This window comes from Plectrocnemia conspersa, unplaced genomic scaffold, assembly GCF_051122295.1.
Source record: "Plectrocnemia conspersa isolate PC_06_02 unplaced genomic scaffold, ASM5112229v1 ptg000009l, whole genome shotgun sequence".
Taxonomy (NCBI): domain Eukaryota; kingdom Metazoa; phylum Arthropoda; class Insecta; order Trichoptera; family Polycentropodidae; genus Plectrocnemia; species Plectrocnemia conspersa.
In genome coordinates, this window is record NW_028277173.1 from 2,541,225 (window position 1) to 2,565,506 (window position 24,282).

General features: G+C 31.9%; 3 protein-coding genes across 3 annotated transcripts; 2 read left to right on the top strand and 1 right to left on the bottom strand.

The window, feature by feature from the left end:
• Positions 1-2,345: 2,345 nt before the first annotated feature.
• LOC148231537 (tetratricopeptide repeat protein 1-like) lies at positions 2,346-3,814 on the bottom strand. Its single transcript, XM_088192885.1, has 3 exons — positions 3,713-3,814; positions 3,030-3,622; positions 2,346-2,972 (listed from the first exon to the last, which is right to left on the bottom strand). The coding sequence occupies exons 2-3, from the start codon at positions 3,605-3,607 to the stop codon at positions 2,687-2,689; spliced, it is 864 nt and encodes a 287-aa protein (XP_088049011.1). The 5' UTR covers positions 3,608-3,622; positions 3,713-3,814; the 3' UTR covers positions 2,346-2,686.
• Positions 3,815-5,580: 1,766 nt separating this feature from the next.
• LOC148231538 (uncharacterized) lies at positions 5,581-7,739 on the top strand. The gene is made up of 7 exons (XM_088192868.1): positions 5,581-5,752; positions 5,815-6,127; positions 6,194-6,377; positions 6,450-6,631; positions 7,083-7,159; positions 7,220-7,501; positions 7,567-7,739. The coding sequence occupies exons 1-7, from the start codon at positions 5,636-5,638 to the stop codon at positions 7,723-7,725; spliced, it is 1,314 nt and encodes a 437-aa protein (XP_088048994.1). The 5' UTR covers positions 5,581-5,635; the 3' UTR covers positions 7,726-7,739.
• A 2,370-nt stretch (positions 7,740-10,109) lies between these two features.
• Positions 10,110-20,915, top strand: slmb (beta-transducin repeat containing E3 ubiquitin protein ligase slmb). The gene is made up of 11 exons (XM_088192855.1): positions 10,110-10,225; positions 14,495-14,629; positions 15,422-15,530; positions 15,601-15,787; positions 15,854-15,989; positions 16,063-16,191; positions 16,262-16,597; positions 18,655-18,806; positions 18,876-19,032; positions 19,106-19,279; positions 20,725-20,915. The coding sequence occupies exons 1-11, from the start codon at positions 10,157-10,159 to the stop codon at positions 20,743-20,745; spliced, it is 1,605 nt and encodes a 534-aa protein (XP_088048981.1). The 5' UTR covers positions 10,110-10,156; the 3' UTR covers positions 20,746-20,915.
• The last annotated feature ends 3,367 nt before the right edge of the window (positions 20,916-24,282 follow it).

A 24,282-nucleotide genomic window follows, 5' to 3' on the forward strand; every position in this document is an offset into this window, starting at 1 on the left:
ACCGAAGATACGTATTTACGGTGATTTTTCTCCCGATATCAGTTTCTCTCCTCTGATATTGTCTGAAACGAATCATCACCGATGAACTGGCACACCTTCCTGGAGGGTCATAGTCTGAGCAATCCCATGTCGCATTGGGGATATCTTATGTGGATTTCTGACCTAAAACTTCTTCAAAATCGCATTGATCATTGTTATCTTCTTTATCTTAGCTAGAAGGTTGGGAAAGTTGATCTTCAAAAATTTCTTCTAATAGTGTTTCTTTTCTTTCATCATTTTTTAACGATTACAGTAAAAATCTCAAATTAAAATAATAACAATAAAAAATCATTTTAAAATTAGAAAGTTGTCGTTATAGTTATATGTGTTTTATTTATTATATTCCTAAATAGCTCCACGTATTTTTTTAATTTTATTTATTTAACCAGTTGAAGAAATTAATTTTTAAATCAAGTTAACTAATTATTTAGATTTTTTTATTATTAAAGATTATTATACTAGCTTCATTTATCAGTAAACCAAGTATTTTATGTTTATTTTTAGAAAAAAAGACAATGACGTGGAAGAGAAATAACAGGTGACTCAATAAAAAGTCGATAGCGTTTAAAGGGTTAAAAAAATGTTTTATTTTAAATTTAAATAAATTTTCTAAATTAGCCCAGTTACTTCTTTCCACTTAAATCATTATTATTAATTAGGTAATCAAGGACTAGAAAGAACGTTATAAATTCATAATTTTAAGGGTATGTATTTATATAGGCCAAGAATATTACCGTCCTGACTAAATAACTTTAGCCAGGAATTTTATCTAGAACTACCACTGCGCCTAGAATAGATCAGCTGAATTCGCACTGAATTGCCCTAGCTGATCAGTCACCTGAATATAAAGAGTTCAACCAGATCTTCGAGGCGTTTGTATTAATATTAATAAAGATAGATTTATAATAATTTTATTTAAATAATTCCGTTTTTATTTTTTTACTTCGTTTGTAATAATTTTAAAGGATAGATTAAAATATTTATTTTATATATATTTATTATAATTGTCGTGAAAATAAATAATAAGCAATATTAAAAAACACACATAAATGTTATATTGATATTTATTTTGATAAGAAATTGTGACATATTATGTACAGTCAATGCACTGTATCTATTTTTTTACCCAAGTGAACAAGCTGTAGAAGAACCTTATAAACTTATTATGTAATAATTCTAAAGATAATACAATACATTGGTACTTTGACTTACGAACTTAATTCGTTTCCAACTTTGGTTCGTATCTCGAAACCCAATTTCCCATTATATCTTATTAATTACATAAATACTACAATAGATACACAAAAAAGTAAATATTTACGAGCAGCATGTGTCACACACACAACTCTTAGCGTTGTATTTCAAATAAATGCGACGAAATAACAACAAACACATGTACGCAAATTGCAGTGCATCGTGGTTCGTGTCTCGTATGTAGAAGTCAAAATGAGATATGAAAAAGTTCGTATATAGAACATATCATTACCTTCTTAACCGAGCATGACGCCTAAAGTGGTCGTAATTATATTTCATACATAATCTGTTTATTTTATGACGAGTACATTTAACTTTTAAAGAATTTAAATTTGACATATTTAACTGCATGTTCAGAATCAACTATCACATAGTAAGAAACAACCCGGTTGAGGGGTTACAAAAGCAATATAAATAATAGTAACAATTCTGATAAAGAAACAATACCATTAAGTAAATATAATTATTAAATTCTCTTACAAATAATGAAGCATCAGTATATGACACAATCACGGTTGCATTAATAAATTTAGATGAAGCAACACCGGAAAATAAGATGTTTTAGCCAATGAATAATGTAGACATAGAATAAACGTTTGTCGTTAATTATATTTCTAGTACCGACAAAAGAAAATTATTGAGGGACAAGTGTCTTAACCTTTTGATTGCCGAGACTTGTAAGATTACTATTTAAATATCGATGTATAATATATAATATTAAAAAATATATATTAATTTCCCTTAAAGTGAATATATGAAGCCGATACAAGTTTATATTTCGTTAAGCAAAGGGTTAAGTATAATACTATACATTAAAAATTTTCGAATATATTAGTATACAGGACATTATTAAGTGTGTAGGGCTTACTAATAAAATCTGCTGCTCGAAAAAGAATATAAATGTGATTTAAAATTACACCATTTGCTTATTTATCTTAGTACTTTACCTATCCGTTCCTGAGTGGGGTACAAATCAACCCCAAAACCGTAATTTTGCAATATTATTAATCCTCATATACAATTAGTTATATAATAATAATAAAATACAATAATGGTAGTAATTTTACATTTATTCATTATAAATTATTAATATATTGTTTCATTGGCCGAACATAAATTTACTTAAAAAATCTGCTTGCATTGAATTTAATACAAAAAATAATACCCGATATAGTCAGCTTAGTTATAACTTCAAGTAGCTTATATATTATTTAAACAATACATAAATATGAATTTAAAAGTTAGACTTGTATGTGTTTAAACTAAGTTGACGAAATGCTTTATAATACATTTTTTTAAATATTATATACGATAAGCTCGTAAGTTATGCTTGAACTCCTAAATATTATTTTACCACATAATTAACCTATGTTAATATTTTTAACGATATAATTTACTTATTTTGTTGGAATTTAATCGAGTATCCCTTAGTATCGGGATCTTGATCTAACTGAAAGTTTTCAGTGGATAAACCAAACGGTTTCAACACAATGTTTCCCAAATCTTTCAACTTTGACATCATTTCAGTTTTTAACTTTTCATTACGCTGTTCGATCAATGGAGGCAGTCGGATTATGGCCTTCAAAGCTTCAGCATGTTGCGGTTCGAGTTCCAATATTTTTTTAAAGTCAGCTAAACTATCGTCGAACGAATCAGTCTGTTCGTAGCATTGCGCTCGTCTAAAAAAAAACACATTTAAATAACATGATATATATATTTCATCATAATCGACTTACCTAAAATATGCCTTGATATAAACAGGATCTAATTCAATAGCTTTAGAGCAATCTTTGATAGCTTCTTTATTTTTATCCAACTTCATTTTTGACGCCGCTCTATTCGAATATAGTACAGATCGCTCTTTGCTAAATGACAACAGGCACACTTTCAAGCCTTTGGTATAATGTACTATCGATTTTTCATAATCGCCACCTTTAAACTCGTTATTACCATCATTCTTATGCTTTTCAGCTTCTACTTTCTTAACTTCTTTTTCTTCGTCTGTTAAAGTAACCTCCAAATCTTTCAGTTTAATCTCGTCATCGTCGGATTCGTTTCCGCCATCATCTGACTTATCGTCATTATCGGGTTCTTTATCGTCGGCTTTCGCGCTAGCACTGTCGCTTTTGTTAATTTTAAAGTCTGGATGTTCATTAGGTTCGACAGTGAATACATAATTTTGATCCGAGTTTGAAGACTCTGGTGACTCAATGTCAGTTTTCATATGCATTTGTAGATTTTTAGTCAGTCTATTTATAATTTCTTCGTTATCGACTTCGCTCTCTGTTAGATTTTGGGTCGGCGAGGTAGACATAGTGATTCAATGGATCTTTAATTAAATTAATAAAACATATGTAGTCATTCAACGGTAATGATAAATTAAATATATACGGAAGAATAAGAAGCTGTTGTTTATTACCACAATTCTCGACGATTCAATTTAGGTTATGTTGAAGAACCGACTAGAAGATCAAGCACACTGACAGCTGTCACTATCCGTTAGTTCTAAAGAAGTGGTCTTAAAACCATAAAAAGTGAACATATGTAACTATTTAATTTTCAATTAATCTAAAAAATTTTTTTGAATAATTTAAAAAAAATCACTTATTCATTTATTAAAAAAATAATTAAGTACTATTAAACGTTTTACTTTTTTCCATTGAAAAAAATATTTTTTTAGTAGCATTAGAAATATTTACAAAATTTAGTACCATATTTATAGTTTAGTTTTACCACAACTACATGAGTCAATAATATTTATGAAACGTAGACATATTTTGCCACCGTTTCTTTATAGTGAACAAGGTAGTAATAATTTAGAGTGGAAATCATGTGTTAAATAAACAGACATACATTTGGACTCCGAGCTAAAAAAATACATTTTGCAGCTTTAATAAGCTTGCCGCCATCATAGACCTTAAACAGATATTTATTAGAAACTACGCTAATTACAGAACATAAAAATGTATTACTAAACCCTTTTGGCAGACGTTCGCCTGGTGTAAAGTAACACAATTATTATTATTTTTTATAACTGCAACATACAATTTTAATGGGCTGTAGAGTATTTGTTTTTGCAATATACATTATTTTATATTGTATTACATCAATATTTATATAGTATAGTAGACCCCCCAATAGCACGGTAAATTGGGAACGTGCTATTGTGTGCCCGTTTTTTTATGTAAAAATTTAAAAAGTTGAGTAAATTTACTTATTTGGTGGCAAGGATCCACCAGCCTTAAACGAACGTACCATGTACCTAAGGTCCACCCTTAGCTTTAATTACAGCTGCAACCTTCTTTAGCATTATGTCAACTGATGACTTGCAAGTGAACGGAAACAATTTTCCCCATTCCATTTTTTTCGCAGCTCAATTTTGGATTTGCAATTGTGTTAAGTAACCTTTCCTTTTAATTTTGTACATAAATGCTCTGTTGGATTTAGGTATGGTAACTGTGTAGGCTATTCTAATAGCGTTAAACCCTTTGACCCAAACTAACTCCTGCTTTTTAGCGAAATATGATACTGAGAGTTTTCTTGCTGGAATCGGGTAATAGCGGGTTCTGTGCTTGGAAATATTTTGCAGTATGAATTCATTAAAGTGGATTCTAACATTGAAATATAAATGTTACTATTTATACTACCCTCGCAAATGTACAAGTTTTTTGCTTTTGCTGCTGACATGCAAACATTGCATTTTTAGTTTTTTCTATGAGAATACTACATATTTGCTTTCTGGTTCCTTTACTATATTCAAACTTAGCTTGCTTCTTGATCATTTGTTAACTAATGTTGAGGCAACCGTTTCTTGATATTATATGGTATTATCTTGTTGGTGTTGGTTAAGAAGGCAACCGTTACATTTTTTAATAGATTTGAAGCTCTTAAGGCAAGTTCCTACTTTTTCATATATTGTATAAAATTTTAATGTACGGTTATTCATTATTATATCAAAAAGTGTTTTTAATGTAAGGTATTGAATTACAAAACGAAAAGTTAAATTATAATTATTTAAACAGAATTAAGTTTATTTTTTCCAATAGTTGAATAGTTAACTAACTTAAAAAAAAGAGATTTTGAAATAGTATTCATATTTATTATAGTAACCTAGTCAATCAAATGTACATGAAATATATAATACAATATTTTTGTTCGCTATTACCCCATAAATCACAAGCAAATGTACAAAATTAAACAATTTTATGTTTATAATTAAATTCAACGAATAATAACTCTTATAGCTATAAAATTATTTTTTATCATAGATTGAAAAATAAATATTTTATACAGCTGGCAACAATAGTTTGACATATATCTGTAACCTAAAAAGATAGTAAAGATGAATCAAAATATATGCCGTTTATGCTTAAACGATAATGAATTACATTCAATATTTGAAAGTAAATTTGATCTTCAATATTCACAAAAAATTATGAATTTATCCTCAAAGTTAAAGGTAAGACATAATGCATAAAATATTAATAAGTTTTCAGTGCTTCAATGGACTTTATTTTGCAGATTTACCCAAACGATGATTTACCTCTCAAAATATGCAAACATTGCATTTCTAATTTAGAAATTGCTTACAGCTTTGTTAAGCAATGCGAAGAATCAGATGAAAAATTACGAAATATTTTGATTGAGTCAAAAGAAAATATAAAAGAACTTGATTCTGAATTAAACGATAATAATTTTGAATCGGAAGTTTTGCCAATTACACAAAATTCTAATCATTCTGACTCCATACAAGATAAAGCTTATAAATGTGAAGTGTGTCTAAAATCCTTCGCCGTTAAAAGTGGCTTAGTAATACACATGAGGCGTCACACTGGTATGACTATTTTATTATTAATTGATTGACTTCCTATACTAATGACAACACTCATATGAATAATAGGTGAAAGACCTTGGGAATGCGATAAATGCGGTAAGGCTTTCACAACTTCTTCGAACTTAGAACGTCACTTAAACACGCACAATGGTTCTAACCCCCATTGTTGCCATGAGTGTGGTCGCTCCTTTGCTTTGGCTAAAACTTTAAAAATTCATATGAGAACTCATACCGGCGAGAAGCCATACAAGTACTAACATATAATCTATGAAGGTTTGGATTCAGTTTAGGGAAAAATTTTAAGTTTTAGTTATTATTACAGATGTTCGGAATGTGGTTCAAAGTTTTCTCAACTTGGATCATTGGTGACACACAAAAGACGGCACTCTGGTGAACATCCATTTGTGTGCGATGTTTGTGGTTCAGCTTTTACAAGTCACGGAGGTCTGGCGAGGCATAAACGGACTCACACTGGCGAGAAAAGAGCTCAATGCACTGTTTGCGGTATAATAATATAAAATAACCTTAGTACAGTAATGTGCTGCTAACATCAAACACAAAAAGCTGTGAGATAATATGATATTTTTACAAATAGATGTCGAATCATAATCTGAAGATCAAATTAATCATATGAGATTAACACAAAATGCTAAAAAATACAAATTTAAAAGATGCATTACAGTATTTTTTGCGATATTTGCAAATAACACTGCAAAATATATTCTATTTAGTGAATTCTGATGATAAAAACGATTAACTTAATCCAGTTAAATGTTTTTTTTGTAAATTCAGAAAATAAAGAATGATGTTTTTTGATTTGATTGTTATTGTCATGGTGGGGAGTATGTTAAGACACGAGTAGTTCATAGAAGTTTAGCGGTATAATATATAGGTGCTATAACTTAAATCACTTACATAGAAAATAATTTTAAAAATAGTCGATTTTTGCTTTCAGGTAAGAAATTTGTGTCTACTAGCTACCTATCCGAACACATGAGGTTACACACTGGTGAAAAACCTCTTAAATGCCATGTAGGTACTCATAAATATACATTACATATTAAATTACTTAATGGTTTATTTCTTTATCAGACTTGTAACAAAGAATTTGCATTAGCCAGTAACTTGATTGTGCATTCAAGAATACATGGCAATAACAAAAGTTACATTTGTAAACAGTGTGGTCGTTCTTGCACCGATTTGAAAGCTCACATGAGGACACATACCAACGAACGGCCTTTTCCATGCACATTTTGCTCAAAAAGCTTCAAACAATCTTACAATTTGAAGTATCACATCACGTTACACACAGGAGAGCGAAATTTCGAATGCAAAACTTGCAATAAAAAATTCAAAACGAATAAACTATTAAAGGTATGTGAACATCCATTTAATATTTTATACTACATACTATTAATAATATGCTTATTTTATTTTAGGATCATACAACTCTGCATACAGGGGAATATCCATATAATTGTATGCAATGTGATAAAGCTTTTCGTAGTACAGGTACTTTAAGAAAACATATAAAAAAGCATCACGAAACCAAAATAATTATTTCTAATGTATCCAATGAATCTGTTACTATAAAATAAAATGAGTACTCAAATGTTCTGGCTTGATATTTTAAAAAAGTGGGATTTTCATAGTATGTGTAACAAAATGGTAGAAGCAAAGTGGCTTTATTATATCATTTACACCCAAAAGTTTAGTTAGTCAGTTTACACTTAAATACTGCTATCCTCCTGAAACAAAAAACATAATTGATTGGCTGAAATATAATTGCATTGTGTTTTTATTTGTAAAATGTAAAAATGCTAATTATATAAATCACTTATTTGCAATAGGAATGACTCGTAGGCTTCCTAAATTGGTCAATGTCTTGTCTTTACCGATATATAATATTTATTTCAAAGCATTAAAAAAATACGATAAACGTAGCAACACATTATGCAATTGTCTTAAATTAATTTATAAGGGCCGATAAGGTTAGTAATCCTGGAGCTACGCTGGCAGCACCGAGGAGAGCGGCATTGAAGGATTTACTCAATTGGCAACACAATGGAAGGACGCTTCCCGCTGATCAGCGTCTCGTTGATTGGCTCCGTAGTAATTTTTCATGTCATATTATACTTTAACCAATAAATTAAACATCTGCAGCGGCTAACATGTGTCTCGTTATCAACTGGTTGCTAATTTTAATTTAAATGGTTAAATTGATTCGAATAAAAATGTTTTTTAAACATTTTTTGACTTGCTCTAAGAGAATTTAATTTAATATCATATACAAAATCTTATATATAAATTGTCATTTAGTGTTTCGAACATTTTGTCGGTTGTTTGGGGTTTGGGGTATACAAAAAAAAAGTGGGGTATACAAAAACGTTTGGGGTATACCAGGGTCTTGCCAGATTTAGCCCCTTCAGATGACTTAATACTTATATAAATTTGCGATGACGGTATTTAAAAAAAATTTGCACCTTTCCTCACTAAAAAATAAATGGTATTTTTTTAATACTTTTATTTGGTGTAAACTATATTTTGTGAGGGGGAAGTTGATACAGTTGGCAACTTTGAAGTTACGCTTGAAACCAGAGCCACCGAGAGAAAAATTGAGCCCTGGCGCTTATTGTTGCTGACCCCCCCCCCCTGGGCGCCAGCCCACCATACTCTGGACTCTCACCATCCATCTGTGTGGGAGAGCCATGGACTCTTCTTGGGTTAAATCTTAAACCCTTGAGGGTAAGGCCGTCTTAGGTAGAGCGCGAAGCAGTGCCTAAGACGAACAAAGCATAGCAAAGTAAAGCCATCGAGCCAAAGGGCTCTACTCCTTCTGAGGTCCGAGGGCTAAAGACTGCAGCTGAAGTATTTGTTGTCTTTCATTATTATTCCATAAAGCGGCTTTCATAAATGATGTCACAGGTATATAATTTAATTTTGACTCCCCTCCCTCCTTCCCCCTTGTCATAAGATCGCAGAAACAAGTTTTGAACCAGTCTATAAATAAATGTTATGTCATCCAAGTCTTCCGGTTGCTTTGCAAAAACTGGTAAATTTGTTTTAGAGTAACTTGTAATGGCACGAGGATTTTCTGATTGGTAGATCAACATAGGTTTCAATTTAATTCTCCGGATGCATTTCCACCGATAAGAGTTAGACGGTCCTTGGATGCTTTAAATCCAGAAGCAGTCTTCCCTCTAAGGAAATAAATGTACGTGTTGGCATTCGTTTCCAATAAAGTCCAGTCTCATGCACATAAAAATTAAATTTGGTAGATAATTTCCCCTTTCTACAATTTCACAGAACTTCATTGGATATTTTCAGCTGATTCTACGTCTGCACTAGTCGACCCACAAATCATTTTAAGGTTATGCAAGTTTAATCGTTTTCTAAACCGATCAAGGCAACCTTTGCTTGCTTTAATTACTTCTTCTCCTCCATGTTGAGATTTTAAATGATCCCAAAAAATAAGTGATTTATTCATTCATTCAATATATTCAATGTTTTTTTTAAATTGTCGGTCACGATATAACGAGTCCGCAGTCACCGGGGTCGCGATGAACAGCGTTTACCTATATTGTAAATAAATCATACGTTGACACGTTGAAGCTTGGTTAATTATACATTTCATTTTTGTTTTAGGAAAACTGTTTTATTAAAAAAAAAAAAAAAAAAAATCAGGCTTTTTTATGAACAAATTCAAATTTGTGATGTCACATTTTTTAAAAGATTGTCACAATTCCGCTGACCCCCTCCCCTCTAAAGCTGTGACATAATTTATGAGAGCCACCCAAGTATAATTCAAAGTATTAACAATTAAATTAAATGCATTATTACGATATTTTGTAAATATATGGTTAATTTTATATAAATAATGGTAAAGAATTTGTGACAATGAAATATAGGAACGTGTGTGTTTTTAATAATTGTAATTTGGCCCGCAGCGCATAAACATAACGGTACGCGTCAGTGTGGCAACCCTTCGGCGTGTCAGTTGGTCACCCTGTATCGATCGAGTGTGTCGTGATGGCGGCGCGCTGTCACTTGGCCGCCATACCTGGGATGGAGAGGCGCCCTGCCGCAGAGACGCAGCTGGTCAGTCGACTCCCGGGTCCCGGTCGAGCCCCGGCGCGCGCCGACCGTTCGGCGCCGCGCGAACGACCTCCCATAACGGCACTCTCGCGAGCTTCTCTGCCCCCAGCGATGAGCCATGCCCCCCCTGCCCCCGGAACGAACGCGATAACGCATCATCATCGCTCTCGGAAAACATTTCGCACTCGAATTGAACCATTTGTTTCCAATTTTACTTCCGTTCCACATTAGTGCCCTACAATGTCACTTTTTAGGCCAAACCCTTTTGTTCGCGTTCCGTTTTATTCCGTTATATGAAAATATCTCAAAAGTGCAAAACTGGAGATCGGAGATTATGACGCAAATCCGATTCGAATTTTACAGTCAAATCAGATAGATCTGAATTTAAAATGATATGTTAAAGTTTCTCACTCCGAGTCACATTACAATGTATAATCCGGTGATTTATTTTTCCTCAAGGCTTATAAAATAGTGAAAACTGGATGATATATATACTTATTCGTAAACGTTCTCTCCGCTGGCAACATTTAACGCTGCTTTGGTTGTGCAAAGTGTGCATTCTCATTCGTGAATAAGAAACACAATCTCAAATATTATTATTGCAATTTATGCCCAGCCAACGTATGTTGGAAAGATACATAATAATGAATCATCAATCTGATGCAATTCAATAATGAAAAGATTATTATTGTGCAAACAATGCAAAGTATGTCAACCCGCACTAATGTATTATAAATAATGGATTTCCTAAGCAATTTCGGACAAGTAGATTCCACATGGATACTATACCAGACTCGAGTTAGTAAACTAATTCTATTTGAGAGTTTTATTATTTGCGCAATACTATATAAATATGTCATAGGGCTTTGTAAACTAAGTGGTTATGATAAGTTTGTAACGGTAATTGTTATTAATTCTTTCACTGCGCTTGATATCTCTGCCCGCCATTTCAAAATTTGTTAATATTAATGTCATAGTTTTTTTAAATACGGTTCAATAATTAATATTATTAGGCTCAAATGTTATGGCAGCTTTCGGTGCCCAATGTGTACTGGTGATTTTCTTGATGAAAGTGTTAAAGACCTGCCAGTGCAGTTTATCATCATTTTCGATGATAAACTGCACTGGCTTCGTCACAGTTCAACACTCGTAAGAGCGATGATGGCTGACAAATATATGCTAATTTTAGGAGATACTCTCTTGTTCTTAGTAAATTGCTTTTTAGACCTTATTCTTGATTTCTTCGTGTAACTTTTCCTTTAACCGCTTAATCCCTGACGTTTTCCGAGTTATAATAGCTATAAAAAATTAATATAATTACTGGCATTTTGAAAAATATAAATATATTCTTATTTTGAAAAAAATAACATATGTCATTCAGTGGTAGTTATTTTAATACTTCCATTTTATTAAGATTCATAGTACAGTATACCCCCCAATAACACGGTAAATTGTAGACGTACTATTTGGGTGCCCGTTACTTTATGTGTGAGTAAGCCAAAGGGACCCTCGTATATCTATGGAGCAATATGCAAGATGCAACGTCTGTCTATATTTCTTTTTCCTCTTATTTTCCCCTGAGAGATGAGCTGGCTTAGTTTGTATTTTGGACTAGACTTAATGAAAGTTCTAAAACTATAATTAGTTTTAGAGCTTTCATTATGTTAGGTTTGGGTCTGACAGCATGGACATTTCGCAACTGTCATTGAGTTTCATATACATTTTAGTTATTATATTAATTATTATAAACTAGTAGAAATATATATTTACTGATGAAAATGTATTTGGATTTTACTAGTAAAAATATAACTTCACTGAAAAATACACATTCACTGTAACATTTATACATTGGATATAAATAAATAATGATAAGTATGTAAATATATATGTTACTACATATGGAAAAGTTGAAATCATATAATTTTACTGATATCTGCCAGATAAATTATATTTTTACTGGTGAAAATGTATTTCGATATGCTTACATTAGATTTGAGACATTTTTTAGGTTTTCTTTGAGGGAAAACTTGAGAATTTCTGGTTTAAGATCAGGGATGTCATTTCAGTTTTTCCGAAAAAGTTCGCCAGTTAGTGGTCGTTTTTTTAATATTTCGACCTTGTTTAGATTTATAGAATTTCATTAAATGACATGCATTTCTAAGGGGGGGGGGTAAATGCCTCCACCTGCCCCCTTCCCCAAATGACGTTCTTGACTAAGTATACCATAAATTTTAATTTTCAGTTTGCAAGTATACTCAGTCACGAAACTTGCGAGTTAGCTCGTCCATGGGGAAATTGGATCACATATTTTTAACGAGTATATTCGTCCATGAGGATTAAGTGGTTAATGCTAGCTGACCATTTTTTTATTTTAGATCGGTTAATATTTTTCTGATTGTCCATGACTATCAATCATTTACTCTGCTCGATGCGATTTAACAAGAATATCATCATTTTGTTATTGAGTATTGACTTCTCATCTATTTTCAATCTCAACAATGAAGTGACTCGTCTGCTATTTGACAGGTGCAAGTATTTCGATTAATTTATGTTAATGAGGCAAAATTGATATCTTCCAAACGAATCGGTAGACACTTTTAGATACTGCCTTTAAAATGATTAACCGCTTTAGCATAAATTCTCAAATTTAATTGACTCATCGCCCACTTTTCAACGCCAAAATTTTTTATCGCCCACCTTTGGAAAACTATTTTTTTCCCATTTAATAATAAATTGTAAACGTAGCAATGCCCATGTATTTTTTTAATTTCACCAAAATACAGCTTGTGCAATTTTAGAATTTTAAATTGTAAATTTTAAAATAAAACAAAATAATATTACTGACTAATATCAAAGAAAGAAAATCATTTTTTTGCGATTTATACAGTGCTACTTTTTTATTTAAATTAAATTAAGACCACCGTGACCTAACAGGTTACCCCAATGCGTCACGATGGTCGTAAAACAATTCATAGTATTATTTAAATACACAAAATAATACATTCACTTAAAAAAAAACATAAACCTATTTATAATTATTATTATTAGCTGTTTTTATTGATATTTGCTATTTATAAAAATTGTATCCGTAATTTAAAAAAAATCAAATTTAGGCCTAACCCATAGGTACTGAAAAAAAACAATTACAGCGGCCACTTTCAAAAGATCCTAAAACGCACTGTATTTTATGTAAAAGATATTTACTTTATTTGAATATAAAATGCCTAAAAAACTTTGGCACAATATTATTTTTTGAATAAAAAACTCCATTGCCCATCAAATTCCCTCGGAACCAGCATTGCCCACCGGGCTTCGTCCATCACCCACCCGTAGGCGATAATGTCTATGGTCTAAATGCTGCTTCATTTTGTTTCACTATCTAGAGAAATGGAAAGTTAGCATTGTTTTTAATTGTCAATCTTTTAAAATAAACCATATTCTATTCGTCGAAATAATTTGAAATCATCAAATTCAAATACTGTTTGAGGTCTCAGAAAGATCTGTAATATTGTGTTGCTTTTTTTATTATAAAACACATCATAGAAAGCTTAATGAATACCATATGCAAAGCAAAGCTGGTTGTTAGCATCTACGAGCTTCCCTAATTTTATCATTAAATTTGATCTATCGACAATGTCTTTTTTGTGTAATATTCCATGTAAAGTAATGCGTTCTTTAAATTTTTCAATACACGCCTCGGTTGTCATAGATCAATGGATACGAGCAAAGCTTAAACTCCAATATTTATTAAACAGTAGATATCCACTCACTAAGGAAATGCTTTTTATGTTCTGATTGGTTCATTACATAGTTTTTCCTTTTTGCACGTTAGAACCACAAAATCTGTATAATAATACGACCATATATAACAGCGCAACGTTCGGAATCCGATAAAAAAGTAAAATTAAATGTTCAGAATAAAAATCACATCTCAATAAGTAAGTTTCTAGTCAAGCTGTCAGGATTAGAAGTGTAAATCTTTCGTAACTCAATCATATCAATCGTTAGAAGTAGTGTGACTAGCAATAGAAATGTAGCAATATCATAGCCATCAGGATCGAGTCCCCGTTCTCCCCGCACGATGGTCACAATCTCGATAATAAAGTGAATTTATTGTAGACCGCTAAGCGCAGAAAGAAATGGCTCAACGCTCCGTCGGAGCGCGACTGTATAATAAAAGCAAAATTTTAATTCGATCGCCGTGGCGTTGATTATGCGGTTTTTTTACATATTTTGTAATCGTTTGCTGATGGAGTCGGTTGTGTATTTCAGTTTCCACTGACGCAGCTGTGCGACAATGACACTACAAAGGTCGAAACGCAGACGTCGGTGGCCGACAGGGAGGCGCACAAGGCGGAGAGGGAGGCTTGCCTGCAGTACTTCGCCGGATGGAACGAAGCTGACCAGGTGATCCTCGAATTTTTTACGATAAGTCTACATAGTCCTTAAAATATTTAATTAGGAGTTATAGATCCAGTGTAATTTCTACGTAAAAACCACAATATTACATTATGCTTATTATCATCTTTGTTTAATGCTGAGTTTTGGAATAGATAAACAATATAAAAACTGTATGTGCTATAATGAAATTAATGACAAGTGCATAATTTTTTCTATTGTCTGATAAATAATTAAACACATGTATTGCTCTGCTCTTATAGTGCATTAATCTAAGTACAATCAAATTGATCTTATTAATCGTCATCAAATTTAATATTGCAAACTGCAGATCTAATCTTGTCTCAATTATAGATAATATTGTGTATGTTGTAATATGAATAAAAATTCATCCTCCGTACTTGAAATATAATACAAAGGCATTCCAAGTATGCTAAACGTAAAAAATGTAATAATTTTATGAAATATTAAGAAAAATTTACAGGAATTATTCTATAATTATATTTACGAATTATGACAGAAGGGGTGTGATTTAACAGAGAATTATTTTAAGAGATATGTGCATTTAAATTAATACTTCGTTCCATAAAACGAATTTTTGTGAAAAGGATTCATTGCAGAGAGTAATTCATGGGGTGTTTACTGTTCCATAAAACAATTCGTTTTATGAAACAATTGTTTCATTTAAATTGTAGTCTAACAGAAGTCATTCAAATCTTATTATATTAACTAAATTTTAATTTAATCTGATGAATGTGCTTGATTTATATCGCTTATTTGAATATTTTGTCTTTTTATCAGGTCGAATTTGTGGAGCAACTCCTCTCCCGCATGTGCCACTATCAGCATGGACACATCAACGCATATCTCAAACCAATGTTACAAAGGGACTTTATTAGTTTATTGCCTGGTAAGAAACTATTTTATATGAAGCTATATAAATGAATGAAACTATGTTAATAATTGTTGCATTTGCTCAGTCAAAGGATTGGAACACATAGCAGAAAATATACTGTCATACCTGGACGCGCGCTGGCTCTGTGCAGCCGAGCTAGTCTGTCGGGAATGGCAGAGGGTCATATCTGAGGGTATGCTCTGGAAGAAGTTGGTAGAAAGGAAAGTCCGCACGGACTCGTTATGGAGAGGCTTAGCCGAAAGAAGAGGATGGTAAATATAAAATGTTTTATTGTATGTATAGTATTCCGGATTATTACAAGCTCTTCTCTCTTCTAGGATACAATATTTGTTTAAACCAAAACCGGGGACAGTGCATCCGGGTCACACTTTTTATAGATCGCTGTTCCCAAAAATAATTCAAGATATCGACTCTATAGAAAATAATTGGCGGATGGGGAGACACAATCTTCAGGTGAACGATCGTCTCTTTCAAATTTTTAAAATAGAATTCTAATAAAATTAATTTATATTATTGTCGATTTCAGAGGATAAACTGCCGTAGCGAAAATTCAAAAGGAGTATACTGCCTACAGTATGACGACCACAAAATCGTTTCGGGTCTACGAGATAACACAATTAAAATTTGGGATAGAAATTCATTACAATGCATTCAGGTGGGTTGAATCAAACTGGATTTTATCACTCGATGACTGTTTTATTAATGGTTTAATTGTTTTGTTTTAGATATTAACCGGACACACTGGATCTGTGCTATGTCTCCAATACGACGAACGAGTGATAATTAGCGGATCGAGCGACGGCACGGTGCGGGTCTGGGACGCAACAAACGGCGAGATGGTCAATACGATAATACATCATTACGAGGCGGTGCTGCATTTGCGGTTCACCAACGGCTTGATGGTCACGTGTAGCAAGGACAGATCGATAGCCGTGTGGGACATGACGTCTCAAACTGAGATAAGCCTGCGCCGGGTGTTGGTTGGACACCGGGCCGCTGTCAACGTGGTGGACTTTGACGAAAAATACATAGTCAGCGCTTCTGGCGATAGGACAATAAAGGTACTCGTCTCTTTATTATGGTTCATTCTATTTTATATGCACTTGATGATGATTTTCAGTTCATCTAATTGATTGTATTTCATATATACATTATTAGATTAGCTTAATCATTTGAATTAAAATATTTTTTCTTATTAAATCCATTGCAGTCCAATTTATTTTAACACAAAATTACTTTGATATATGAAACATTAAATATATTTATTTATGCATATTCCAATTACTTATATATTTACATACTTGATGTTTGATTATATTTGTCCATCGTATGATATTTCTTTATGAAGATATAATTTTCGTTCACATATTTTAAAAAATATCTACGTTGTTTTTTTATACATAATATAGGCATTTATTATATACCAATAGTACCTATTTGATATGTCATTTGAAAAATTTTTAAAAAATATTTGGAAAAATCTTATAATAAAACAATTTGTAAACTTGAGCAACACAGGTAGTCATTTTTGCCTCTCAATATACCCGAGTCACCAGTGCCACTCCAAAATCCACGGTCCTTTATGCGTCTTTTTTTTTGTTTCTAAAAACGCACAAAATAAACGATAAAAAATATTTAATTATTACCAGCACGATAAACTACTGGTATAAGTTCCGACTATTGACCTGAAAGACCTGGGTTCGAATCCCATACGGACCTAAGTGTTTTTATATTTCTATCGTGTCTGGGAGATCGGAAATAGTGATTATTATTATGATATAGTACAAATGCAATAAAAAAAATGGACGATTTTTAACATGAGGGGTTATAATTTTGTATATAAATTTACAAAGTTTTAAATTACATAAAATAATAAAAATTTTCATTTTTCTTTAACGCCTTTGCTTATCAGTAATTCCTACAGCGTTGTGTTTCAAAAAGTTTAACGATTATAAAAGTAATTAATGCTTTATTAAAATAATTATTTTTTAATTAAATAATATTTTACAGGCAATTAATTGATTTGTTTCACTAAATGGTTTAATAAATTAATATCGGTAAAAGCCGATTAGGAATGTATTCGAATACTTCATCCATTTTTTATTCAATATTTGAATAGTTGAAAACTACAAATAATTTATATACTCCAGTAGTGTGTTTTTAAGGTTTATCATCATCAATAAATAAATGTCTACGACTTACTCACTTTCACTCGAAAATATTTGCCTAAGTTTCTTGATTATATTCACTAACAGAAATATTACTTTCACAATAAAGTGAATGTTTTTCGTCAAATACATTAGCCACATATCAATTATAAAAGTATAACTCTTCATCATCACTATTAGTACTGTCGGCCGTAATTAAAAACCATTTATTTTAAATAAAAATATATATGTAAATTTAAACCAAAACTTTTTAATTGAGAACCATGGATTGTTTTATGTTTGACTTTTGTAAAACAGGTATTTAAATTACGGTACGGTTTAATAGTGAATTATTTTTAGAGATATGTGCATTTAAGTAAATACTTTGTTTCATAAAACGAATTGTTTGTGCATTTATGTAAGGTATATCTTCAGAAAAGAATTCGTTCCAGAGAGTTATATAGTGTTCACTGTTCTAACCAATGCTCGCTGCACTTAATCTGTTCAATAGTGATGCACAAACAATTTGTTTTATGGAACAATTATTTTATATACTGTTCATTTAAATTATCCTCATAAAATTGTTTCCTAAATTAATCGATTGATAAATTTTGTGAATAATTTCATTCCTCGTAAAATAATTAGGTATTACCATATCTTTTCACTTAATATAAGAATAGAAATTTCCGTGAGTGACTTACGAAATAAAATACTGGACATTTTATCATCAAATCATTCAAAAAAGCTTTAGAAAATAAAATTATATTGTGCATGACATACTTTGGACATCTAAGGGTTTTAGTTGATCTAGCAATGAAGTCTAACAATAAATATTTCTTTTAAATATATAGACAATATATACTGTATTTACTTAATTAACCTATTACTTACCAGGGAATAGTCCATGCATCATCCAGTGCTGCATTCTGATATGGTATACTTGATTAACTATATTTTTTTATGTTTCTCAGGTATGGAACACAAGCTCTTGCGAGTTTGTTCGAACACTAAACGGTCACAAGAGAGGCATAGCGTGTTTACAATACCGAGATCGTCTAGTAGTGAGCGGATCCAGTGACAACACGATCCGCCTTTGGGACATTGAATGCGGTGCATGTTTAAGGTGATTTATAATATTCTTATTCATTTATCGAACAACTAGTTTATTTTTAATATTAACAATTTCTCGCAGGGTGCTAGAGGGTCACGAAGAGCTGGTGCGGTGTATTCGCTTCGACGCCAAGCGGATAGTCAGTGGCGCGTACGACGGCAAGATCAAAGTGTGGGACCTGCCCGCCGCCCTGGACCCCCGCGCGCCCGCCACCCAGTTGTGCCTCAAGACGCTTGTGGTATGCTTTGTATATGTTAAGTTGATCTCTCGTCGCTATACGGCATGCGTGTAACTGTAACATTTTGGCACAGGAGCATACCGGACGTGTATTTCGATTGCAATTTGACGAATTTCAAATTGTGTCGTCGTCGCACGACGACACCATACTCGTGTGGGACTTCTTGAACTACGCGCCCGGCGAAGACAAGTCCGGTTCCGGAGCCACTTCTTCACACCACGCGCCTCAGCAGATGAGCCCGGAAACTGTGAGTGTTTAACATATTTTTAATACTCTTCTAGTGCACACGTTTCCCTAATACTTTCTAGCGTCAACGATTTATAAGATATCTACAGAATTTCAACTATAATGTTACGTTAAAATGATGTACTGATTGATTGAAAGAGATTAAATTAAATATACTTTGGGGTATATTTGGTTCATAATGCATAAATCGATTTTATTTTTATGTTTCCAGTTATATTGTATCCTTCATTGCTTGTTTTTTGTTTAATTATTTTCTTCCATCAGTACATTTAAATATTTTGAGTGCTCTATTTGTGACATTGTAACATTAAATTGACCACGAGAGAAGCATTCATATTTTGAGCAACTCTCCCTTTGATTTTTTGTCTTAGCGAAAATTAACCGAATTGAAAATGGAAATCGCTAAGAATCAATATGATTATGGGGATTAACACATTCCTGCTTTTACATCTAACAGTTGAGATCGTTAGTTGATAAACACTAATCGAGAGAGTGATTTCATCGACTTGTATTTATTATTTTTGAGGTCCATCGTTTTAAGTAATTAAATAATTATTTAAATTACTTTTTGTTACTAATTATGTTTGTGAAGCTGCTACTGAAACTATGTATCATAATTTAAATAATTATATAAATATTTACCTTCATTGACCATGAAATTGTAAGAATTTCATATTGCTTGTGAGTATGAAATTTTGTTTGTGGCAACTTTATTGGGGTAGTTTAGGATATCGATCACATCTCTAAAGTAATATATCGTATTGAAGCTCTCATAAGTTGCGGCTTTCACATCCCTTGACTAGTTTTCGGTCTTCGTTACATTCCTTCAGACTATGATACTCTGTAGTTCTTCAGAATAGCTTGTAATAAATAGAGTACACAATTCATATTCTACTAAATTTAGGTGTGAATGTTTTTTTATAGATGTGTATTTTTTCGTTTGAGATTGTTGCTCCTCAAAAAGTTGTGTCAGTAGTGTTTGATTAATGTGTTACTTTGAATGTGAAAATAAAAGCTCGTTTGTGCATCAAATTTATCATTAATTTATTTTACTGTAGTAAGAAAAGCGTAGATATGAAATTGTTTTACAGTAGAGATACACTTTTTACCCTTTCGTTGCCAAAATCCGATTTATCGGTTTTCGCTATCTTGGCGAGAATTGTCGGATCCAATGTGGAAAAAGAATCAGATATATTTTTGCTTTATTATATATTCATCAATAATTATTAATCACAAAAAGCTCGGCAACCAAAGGGTTAATATTAAGTATGTGTAGACTTTTTGATAGTTCATATTAAATTTTATTTGGTGTTGGCTTATTTTAATTTTTACTTAAAATGTGATAATTTTTATTTTAAAATTAGTGATATATTAATATTGATTTATGTTACTTTTATTATTATTATTTATGAACGATCTTGAAGAACTAATAGATTTTGTATTCAGTTTCAGGATTTGAGCGAATAATGGTCCCGTCGAACGATAATTCCTAAGTTCTCCAATGTGATCCAGTGTGTGTGCGTGTGTGGTTAATAAAGTGATATTTGAATAAATTAAATAAGAATGTCGGAAGTGGGAGTCCGCACGGAAATTACCATTTCGTTAATATATTAGATTTTTATCTTTAAAATATCCAACGCTTTGCATTTTTCCTTTACGGTGTACGAACGGCGTCGTTCGTATGATATATAAGAACAGAACTTAATTTCTTAACTAACTACAGCTTATGCAGTGGATACATGTACATATTATATTATATTATATAAAAAATTAAAAACAATATAAAAAATTACAAACAACAGAGACGACGGCCAAAGTGGGAAATCCAAAAGTGTTTTTCTTTTTTAGTTTTATTTAATTTCGCGTTAAGGATGCTGTTAATGTGACAATGACTAAAATTTACATTAAACGTTTCAAATAAATGTGCGAATTTATTATGTAAAATAACCGTCGCTTTTCTAAATAGGACAATTGTACTCTATAAATAATTAATAAATTAGTGTGAGACGTTATAAATATATATAATATGTATGTATATACGGTGAAAAATAAGTGATTAAATTGGTGGAATCGCCGGCGATATCGTCATATCACCGAATGAAACGGCACGGAAGATCTGACGTTATTTTTTTTATTAATTTAAGCGATAGTTAAATTTTTGTTAATGCGTGTATACCCTGATTTTTCGTCGTCGTTATGACGGTGTGACGTTCCTGTTTTGTTCTGAAGTTTTTTTTATATTATTTAAAAAAGATCTCAATTAATACAAATCGAAAGTAATAACACAATCGGGCGGCAGAGTGAGGCAAACAACGTTTGTATGTATTTTAGTTAGAAAAATTGACTAAATTTTATATTGTATATGTATATATCGGAATAATTAGGCGTTGCTTGTTCGTACGACTCGGCCGCTCGATTGTTAACTATCTTCATTTTTAATGAACAAACATTTATAGTAGCTTGTGTAATTTAACGGCTAGACTGATATTGATTTTGCGTCGTTTTAACAATCGGCGTTTTGATTTAATCATTTTTGTGATGAAAGGGGGTTCTCTTTTTAATCTAGAAATGGTGTCGGAACAGACGGTAGAATTCTTAGTTTACGTATTGTAATTTTTTAATACCGTTATTCGCGAAGAGACATGTTTGCATCAATACGGTGCCGATCGGTTGTGACCATTTTTGTACGTGCGATTATTTTAATCGCTGGACTTATTTTTTTAGGTGTACAGACAAGTATTCCATTTTTTAAATGTACCAAAAACGATACTTATAATTTGTACCAAAATAATGCGTATTTTTATATGAAAATCAAAAGGTTTTTTTTACTCATATTTCTGCAAAGAATCTCAATCACGCTACTAAAAAAATTATGTAATTATATATTGCTTTTTAAAAATAACCATAACTAATGCACGTATTGAAAAGTAATAAATAATTTGCTATCAGGATACAAATCCCAAAAAAATTGACTGTATCAAATAAGGACTTTATTTAGAGTAAGTAACGAGCGAAACTTGAACTTTAATTTTAACTGATCCTTACAGTATTATAGAAATGGATTATTTATTTGTACATCTATTAACATGTATGTTGTATATATTTTATATACGATATGCTCGATCGCATTAACAACGCGTTTGTAAATATGTAATTTTTAAAAAATAATTCTCTCCACAAAGGTCGAGAGCCACTGCCTTATAGCATCGAGGATAACTTAAAAAGTGTAAGTAGTGAGACGTTTAAATAAAAAAAAAATGAACGATAGTTGAATTTGTAAAATCGATTAAGCTTTTCGACGCGATCGTTTTTTGTAATCATTGTGTACTTAACGATCGATCGTCGCGTCGGATCGTCGTCGCAAGATTCTCGCTTTGCGGCTTTGAACTACTAGGATTTTTATGAAAGGGCTGTCCATCAAAATTGTATTTAATAAATCGGTCCTTATCATCATTATAAAAAAAATGTATTATAATTTTTTTCTAAAAAAAAATCAATATATTTGTATATTTTATTTATTAACTTTTTTTGTATATATTTATATATATAATCAGCGAAATAGAACCGTCGATTCTTTGTGGTATGTTTTATTGCTGTTCCTCTATATTTTTTTTTACGTTAATCTTAACCCGAAAAAAACGGAGAGAGAGCGATTGAAAGGCGGTGCGTGTATGTAAAACACTTTTGATAAATTGTAGAGTGTTATATTATTTGTAATCAAAGAGTTTTATATGTAATTTACGCTGATGAATTAAAACAATTATAAATATTTGACTAGTTGTTTGATTTGATCGCTTGGAGAATGTGAACGTATAGATGAATGTGGAATCTTTTATGAGTTATTGGATGACGATTTGCCTTTCTTCTAAATTGTGTCGCCTGTTTATTAAAAAATTTAAAATGCTGCGTTCATTTGGCAATGAATGAGTGTGCCCGATCGTTGCCGACTCTCCTACACAAGCAAGGGCATTGTTTCTTCAAAAAGAAACCAACCAACGCCTTCATCTTTAACTAAGAAGAGAAAAAAACATTAAAAAAAAGAGTAAGTAAGAACATTGTATTGAAGAAGCCTTGTCCGTTCTTATTTAGTTAAAATTTGCTCTTGGCTTTAGAAATTGATCACATTGCTAAAGCAACAGAAGATGTGGTCGCTTTTGCTTTGCGGCCCGATCTGGATATTGATGCTGAAGATATCATGAAGCTGATAAACTCCCATAACCGAGAGCTCACGCTAGTTGATTCATACGCATAACTGAAGAGACTAAATCAGAATGGAGCGTCACAATGACATTTTGAAAATTAACTGAAGGCCTTGAACTGATTAAAGCTGGGCTCAGAGAAATCGATTCAAATGAAGCTTCAGTAACAACTGTTAATAATAAGACAATAACCCATTACAAAGAAATCTTGTGTACAAAAAAATCTTGATCCCATCGGACTACTTAAAATAATCCTCACTATTTTAAGCTTAAGTTAATTTAGTTTTACTTTAAATGTATTTATAAAATACTGCTGAACTATCAAGAACCAATTATTAAAACAATTATCGGATGATATCGAAATACAGCGAGGAGTAAGACAAGGTTGTGTTTTATCTCCCATTTTTTTAAACATTATTCAGTAAATATTTCTGCCTAACAATTGCTGAACACAGATGAAGGAATAAGAATGAACGGTGTCTCACTCAATAACCTGCGATATGATGCTCATAGTGGATAGTCGAAAGGGATTCCTAACGTTCATAAGTAAGGTAGCAGGAGCCTAAAATTAAATACTAAGAAAACAAAAGACGAGACGACTCAATTCCGACGGAGAGTGCTATAAAATACATATATTATCAGACTTGGACCATATACTAGAGATAAAATACCGGATCGAGAAACTAGAACAACATTCACCCGAATAAAGAATGTTCTTTGCGGGTACCACTTGAGCTTGTTTATATGAATGAGAGTGACAATGTGTTATGTACTCTCTGTCCTATATAGAAACACCCCCACGTAG

Excerpts from the sequence above, each read along its gene's own strand:
- slmb (XM_088192855.1), top strand. The coding sequence starts at position 10,157 with ATGGCGGCGCGCTGTCACTTGGCCGCCATACCTGGGATGGAGAGGCGC. Across the intron at positions 14,630-15,421 it reads GATGGAACGAAGCTGACCAG|GTCGAATTTGTGGAGCAACT; the intron begins GTGATCCTCGAA and ends TCTTTTTATCAG. Across the intron at positions 15,788-15,853 it reads TTAGCCGAAAGAAGAGGATG|GATACAATATTTGTTTAAAC; the intron begins GTAAATATAAAA and ends TCTCTCTTCTAG.
- LOC148231538 (XM_088192868.1), top strand. The coding sequence starts at position 5,636 with ATGAATCAAAATATATGCCGTTTATGCTTAAACGATAATGAATTACAT. Across the intron at positions 5,753-5,814 it reads ATTTATCCTCAAAGTTAAAG|ATTTACCCAAACGATGATTT; the intron begins GTAAGACATAAT and ends TTTATTTTGCAG. Across the intron at positions 7,502-7,566 it reads AAACGAATAAACTATTAAAG|GATCATACAACTCTGCATAC; the intron begins GTATGTGAACAT and ends ATTTTATTTTAG.
- LOC148231537 (XM_088192885.1), bottom strand. The coding sequence starts at position 3,607 with ATGTCTACCTCGCCGACCCAAAATCTAACAGAGAGCGAAGTCGATAAC. Across the intron at positions 2,973-3,029 it reads TATATCAAGGCATATTTTAG|ACGAGCGCAATGCTACGAAC; the intron begins GTAAGTCGATTA and ends GTTTTTTTTTAG.